General features: G+C 53.8%; 1 protein-coding gene across 1 annotated transcript; it reads left to right on the top strand.

The window, feature by feature from the left end:
- Positions 1–699: 699 nt before the first annotated feature.
- Positions 700–5964, top strand: LOC128802765 (runt-related transcription factor 1-like; the record flags this gene model as incomplete). The annotated part of the gene is made up of 2 exons (XM_053969324.1): positions 700–879; positions 5120–5964. Coding segments are annotated over 2 exons (674 nt in total), but the record flags the coding sequence as incomplete, so codon positions are not given.
- Positions 5965–6663: the final 699 nt, after the last annotated feature.

The following is a 6663-nucleotide window of genomic DNA, read 5'->3' as shown; positions in this document are numbered from 1 at the left end:
CCAAACTGATCCTGTGGCCAGAGAAGAATCCCTTGGTGGTTTTATAGAGAGCCTGCATCCCCCAGGAACTGCAGTGACAAGGGGGGAATGGCTCCCAGTGCCAGAGGGCAGGGCTGGATGGGAGATTGGGAATTGGGAATTGTTCCCTGGCAGGGTGGGCAGGGGCTGGGATGGAATTGCCAGAGCAGCTGTGGCTGCCCCTGGATCCCTGGCAGTGCCCAAGGCCAGGTTGGACACTGGGGCTGGAGCAGCCTGGCACAGTGGGAGGTGTCCCTGCCATGGCAGGGCTGGCACTGGGTGGGCTCTGAGGTCTCCTTGATGGCCTTCATGACAATTTTTGGCTAAAAGAGCAGTGAACGCACAGCCCCAAAGAGCGAGGAGGAGTTTCCCCCTTGGAAATTTTAATCTGGTTTTCCCTCTCTTCTTCTCTGGCGTTAGGGCATGGGCTGGACTTGATGAACTTAAAGGTCTCTTCCAACCTAGTGATTCTGTGTGCAATTTTTCCTGCCTGGTATTAATGGGAAACAGCAAAAAAGCTTCACATGGGGAAAAAAAAAAAAAAAAATTAAATAAAAGCAAATAATGTTACAGAAAGAAACTCACTTGAAGTCCTCCTGACAAGGAGGGATTCACAGAGCTGAAATTGAGTCAGCAGGGCACTTCCAGCCTCTGCTTGGCTTGCCGGGCCCTGTCCCTTAGGTGTGTTTGTGCTTGCAGACACCCGGCAGGTGCAGCCCTCGCCGCCCTGGTCCTACGACCAGTCCTACCAGTACCTGGGCTCCATCGCCACGCCCGCCGTGCACCCGGCCACGCCCATCTCACCTGGCCGGGCCGGCGGCATGACCTCGCTCACGGCCGAGCTCTCCAGCCGCCTCTCAGGTAAGGACACCGCCCCCGGGCCCTGCGTGACAAAGGGACACTCCCCCGCTGGCAAACTGCTGGCCCTGTCCCCACCCCAGGGTTCTCCATGCCAAAGGGACGCTCCCCCATTGGCAATTGGTGGCCCTGTCCCCACCCCTGGGTCCTCCATGCCAAACCAGTGGCAAACTGGTGGCCCTGTCCCCACCCCTGGGTCCTCCATGCCAAGGGGACACTTCCCTGGTGGCTAATTGGTGGCCCTGTCCCCACCCCTGCTGCCCCCATGCCAAGGGGACACTTCCCTGGTGACAAACTGGTGGCCCTGTCCCCACCCCTGGGCCCTCCATGCCAAGGGGACTTTCCCTGGTGACAAACTGGTGGCCCTGTCCCCATCCCAGGATTCTCCATACCAAAGGGACACTTCCCCAGTGGCAATTGGTGGCCCTGTCCCCATCCCTGGGCTCTCCATGCCAAACCAGTGGCAAACTGGTGGCCCTGTCCCCACCCCTAGGCCCTCCATGCCAAAGGGACTGGTGGCCCTGTCCCCACCCCTGGGTCCTCCATGCCAAGGGGACACTTCCCTGGTGACAAACTGGTGGCCCTGTCCCCACCCCTGGGCCCTCCATGCCAAAGGGACTGGTGGCCCTGTCCCCACCCCTGCTGCCCCTAAACCAAGGAGACCTTCCCCGGTGGCAAATTGGTGACCCTGTCCCCATCCCTGGACTCTCCATGCCAAAGGGACTGGTGGCCCTGTCCCCACCCTTCCTGCCCTCATGCCAAAGGGACACTTCCTGGTGGCAAACTGGTGGCCCTGTCCCCACCCCTGCTTCCCCTAAACCAAGGCCACACTTCCCTGGTGACAAACTGGTGGCCCTGTCCCCATTCCAGAATTCTCCATACCAAAGGGACACTTCCCCAGTGGCAAATTGGTGTCCCCATCCCTGGGCTCATCCCTGTCCCCATCCCTGGGCTCTCCATGCCAAAGGGACTGCTGGCCCTGTCCCCACCCCTGGGTCCTCCACACCAAAGGGACGCTCCCGCAGTGGCAATTGGTGGCCCTGTCCCCACCCTTCCTGCCCTCATGCCAAAGGGACACTCCCTGGTGGCAAACTGGTGGCCCTGTCCCCATCCCTGAGTCCTCAATGCCAAGAGGACATTTCCCTGGTGACAAACTGGTGGCCCTGTCCCCATCCCTGGGTCCTCCATGCCAAAGGGACTGGTGTCCCTGTCCCCACCCCTGTTGCCCCTAAGCCAAGGGGACTTTCCCCAGTGGCAAATTGGTGGCCCTGTCCTCACCCCTGGACTCTCCATGCCAAGGGGACCTTCCCTGGTGACAAACTGGTGGCCCAGGTGCTGCCCCAGCCCTGCAGGAGCTCTCTGGGCGAAGCTCGTTCCAAGTTTTGGGGGATTTGTGGGAAGAGCAGAGAAATAAGAGAATTTTAACGAGTGAGCTGTGTTTGATAAACCAATCACAGACTGGGCTGGGAAAGATCTCCAAGGTCATCGAGTCCCAGCGATGCCCCATGCCCACCTTGTCCCCAGCCCAGAGCTCTGAGTGCCACCTCCAGCCCTTCCCTGGCCACCTCCAGCCCTTCCCTGGCTGCTCTTCCCAAGGCCTGACCACCCTTTCCAGGAGGAAATTCCCTCTGGTGTCCAGCCTGAACCCCAAACTGGTTTGGGGTGGGAGGAACCCTAAAGCCCATCCCGTTCCCAGCCCCACTTTCCACTACCCCAGGTTGCTCCTGGGGTTGGGAGCCCAACAGAGCATTGCCAAAAAAGAAGGGAAAAGCAGGGAAAGCAGCACTTTGAAGGTGTAGGGAGAGATTAAAATTAGATTGCCAGGAAATGGATGGCATTCCAAGACATTCCAAGATATTCCAGCTCAGTTTCCTTCCCTCCCTCTAAATCCAGAGCAGAGCATGGCAGGTTTTGGCTGCAGGATGGTGGGGTCGGACGTTTTAGATGTTGCACTGGAATTTCTCGCATTCCACGTCCATCAAATCGTCCTGCAGAGTTTCAGAAGCCACCAGAAAAATGGGAGTGAAAGCCACCCCGATTCCACCCAGTTTAACTGTCCCTGACCTGCGCATCTTGAACCAAGCTGTGTGCAGGAATTTTCTATAAATGAGTGAGAGCCATATCACTCTAATTTGCATAGAGCTTTTGCAAAAATCCCTCCTTTAACTCCACATCCTGCTCTCGTTTGAAGGCTCAGGGTTTCTCCTGAGATCACAGGGAACCTCTTGAACGTGCTCCAGCCTGCTCTGTTGTTGTCATGTAGAGCTTGCTTTGGAAGCCTCACACCAAATCTAAATTATTTCTTAGGTCTGGGTGATAAGTGCATTGTAGAGAGGGCTGAAAACACAGGGAACTTTTCAGAAAGAGCCATTTCTTCTTTTTTTTTTTTAAAAAAAAAGGCTGTAAAATTTCTCATTCTTTATTTACACAGAATTAGAAATCAAAACCTCAAAAAATTAGAATTCCCCTTTGTTTTCCACCAGGACCCCCAGGTCCTTCTCCACAGAGCTGATTTTTCTGCCCATGGCCACAGGGATTTTCCTTGGAGCTGGCAGTTTCTCCATGCCTTGTGAAGGAACCTAGACAGGTTTTGTTCCCACATCAGCATCCTTCTTTTCCTGTTCTAATTCCTTACATTAAATGTCATTCAGCATTCCTGGGAAAATCCGTCACAACCCTTTCTGTCACTCACACTTGAAAAAAATGTTCTCCTTGGCAGAACAAAGAGCAAATTTGAGGAGGATTTTAGGCCCTCCCAACTCAAGACCTGGTGTCTCCAAGGAAAAAACAACAGTGTGGGATACATTTGAACCATCTTGACGTTAAATGTCATTACTCTGCTTTTTGCCAAGGCAGAACGAATCCTCCTCTGATTAACGATGTATCCAGGCAGTTTTAGGAAGTTTCTCAGGAATGAGGTGTGGAGGTAACATTTAAAATCTGGCAGATGCCACCTTAGCCTTGCCTCCTCCAAAGCTCCTGCTGCTCCATCCCATCCTGTGTTTCCCCATGTTAAACCTAAAGGTGACGGGGTTTAGGGGAATGAAATGTGTTCCCATTCATTTTCCATTAAAAAAAAAAAAAAAAAATGGATGGCAAATTCTGAAGGAAGCAAACAGCAAGTTCAGAGCTCTTCTAAGAAATTAAGAAATTAAGAGGAGCTCCTCGAGGCGGGCTGATGTGCCCTGATGAGCTTTCAGAGCTTGGCTCTGGAGTGTGTTTGCTCCAAGAATCCCAGACTCAGTCTGCTCCAGCTTGGAATCTGGGGAGAGCCAAGAGCTTTGTTTTCCCTCTGCTGCTCCTCAGGAGTATTTCCTTCAGCACGCGGCTCCTCTGCTGCAGACTCCACGCCTTGGCTGCCAGGAGAAGTTGTCTTTCTTCTGGATTTTTTTTTTTCTGTAATTATTGTTGTTATCTTAACCAGGCAGAGCTGCCAGCTCAGGGGATGAGACCTTCCATTAACCTGAGTCACGAGGAGGATCCTTCCTCAAGAGGATCTGCTCCTCTTGTTTAATTCCAGGCAGGGAAAGAGAGGATGGGACCAGAGGTAACTCCATGGATGTCAGACGAAGCAGAGCAGGATTTGACTCTCCTGTGGAGCATTTCAGAGTGAGAGGACATGGGCTGGGCCAGGGCAGGCTCAGCTTGGCCAGCAGCAGGAATTTCCCCATGGAAAGGCTGCTCAGGCCTTGGCAGGGGTTGCCCAGGGAGCTTTGGAGTGCCCATCCCTGCAGGTGTCCCCTGGAGGTGGCACTCAGAGCTCTGGGCTGGGGACAAGGTGGGCACGGGGCACAGCTGGCACTGCCTGGGCTGGGAGGGCTTTTCCAGCCTCGGGAATTCTGTAAGGAGCTGGGGAAGGGCTTGGAGCTTCAGGAGGGGCTGAGGGAGCTGGAAAGGAGCTCAGCCTGGAGAAAAGGAGGCTCAGAGGGGACCTTCCCAGGCAACAGGGACAGGAGGAGAGGGAACGGCCTCAGGCTGGGCCAGGGCAGGCTCAGCTTGGCCAGCAGCAGGAATTTCCCCATGGAAAGGCTGCTCAGGCCTTGGCAGGGGCTGCCCAGGGAGCTTTGCAGCGCCCATCCCTGCAGGTGCCCAAGGAAGGGCTGGACGTGGCACTCCGGGCCACAAGCTGGGCACGGAGCAAGCCGGGCCTCGATGATCTCACAGGTTCCTCCTGACTTAATTAATCCTGAGGATCCCATAACAATCCCTCCGCCTCCCTTCCCTTCCCTTCCCTTCCCCCCAGGAGCGTCCGACCTGACGGCGTTCAGCGACCCCCGGGTGGGCATCGACCGCTCCTTCCCGGCGCTGCCGTCCATCTCCGACCCTCGCATGCACTACCCGGGAGCCTTCACCTACACGCCCACGCCCGTCAGCTCCGGCATCGGCATCGGCATGTCGGCCATGTCCACGGCCACCAGATACCACACGTACCTCCCGCCGCCCTACCCCGGCTCTTCCCAGGCTCAGGGCAGCCCCTTCCAGACCAGCTCCCCCTCCTACCACCTGTACTACGGCACCTCGGCCGGCTCCTACCAGTTCTCCATGATCTCCGGCGGGGACCGCTCGCCGCCGCGCATCCACCCGCCCTGCACCAACGCCTCCACGGGCTCCGCGCTGCTCAACCCCAACCTGCCCAACCAAAGCGACGTGGTGGAGGCCGAAGGGAGCCACAGCAACTCGCCCACCAACATGGCCAGCACGGCAAGGCTGGAGGAGGCCGTGTGGAGGCCGTACTGAGGAGGTCGGGAGGAGCTCGAGGGTCAGGACTAACGGACTTCCCATTTCCCGGCGCCCGGAGGGATCCCAGAAACTTCCCTGCGGGCCCTGCCGCGCTCCTCCGCGAGTTTCAGGAGCAAACCCTCCCGAAGTTGGCGCTCCCAGGGGTGGTGGCTCTCGTTGCCCAGGCCCTGGTGGAGCCGCGTCGCTCCGGCAAAGAATTCCCGGCAGGAGAGCGAGCTTCTGGAAAGGAGGACGGCCCAGCTGGTGGTGCAGAGGTAGCGAGGGTGGGTAGAAGGGTATCCAGCCTGATTCCAGGCCTGTGGCTTCCCAACGTGCCTGGGCTTGAAGGTCTCCACAGCCCTGAAAGAGAGTTTCGGTTCGCTTCTATTTTTAAGACTTAAAACCTTAAAAAAAAAACAAAAAAAAAAAAAACAAAAAAAAAAAAAACCCAAAAAAACAAAAACTAAATCTTAGCGAGTTTACTGCATCTTAGGGACATCTTAAGTGTAAGGAAGTATAGGAAGATTCCCAGAGGGAAACTGTGAACGCTTCTGTTTTAGCAATGCTGTGAATGAGAGGTTTTATATGTTGGACTTCATTCTTTCTTTTCTTTGTTTTGTTTGTATATTCCAAAGAACATGGAAATTTTTATTACTGGGTGTTTTTTTTTTGTTTTGTTTTGTTTTGGGTTTAGGTTTTTTGGTGTTTTTTTGGTTTTGTTTTTTTTTTTTTTTAGGATGCAGCTCATCCTGCTTTGCATCTAATTTGTTTTATTTCTCTTGGCACCTTATAAATCGCTAAAGAAAAAAAAAGATTTTGCTCTTTTTTTTGTTTTAATCATGCTTGCTTCTTTCTTGCTTTGTCAACTGAAAGAATCAGCCCCTTTTTCAATGAGTTAATTTAACTTTTTATCTCTTGGACTTTTTTTTTTTTTTTTTTAACACAACGGCTACAGCCTTGGGTCATTTTCAACTACTGTATTTCTTTGATGAGTTCATTGATATTTATGCCTGATATTTAGACTTTTCTTATTTGTTGATACTATTATTATTTAAATATGCCTGTGTT

This window comes from Vidua macroura, unplaced genomic scaffold (assembly GCF_024509145.1).
Source record: "Vidua macroura isolate BioBank_ID:100142 unplaced genomic scaffold, ASM2450914v1 whyUn_scaffold_177, whole genome shotgun sequence".
In the NCBI taxonomy this organism is placed as follows: Eukaryota; Metazoa; Chordata; class Aves; order Passeriformes; family Viduidae; genus Vidua; species Vidua macroura.
The sequence above is the reverse complement of the archived record's forward strand: the minus strand, read 5'-3'. Positions and strand labels throughout refer to the sequence as shown.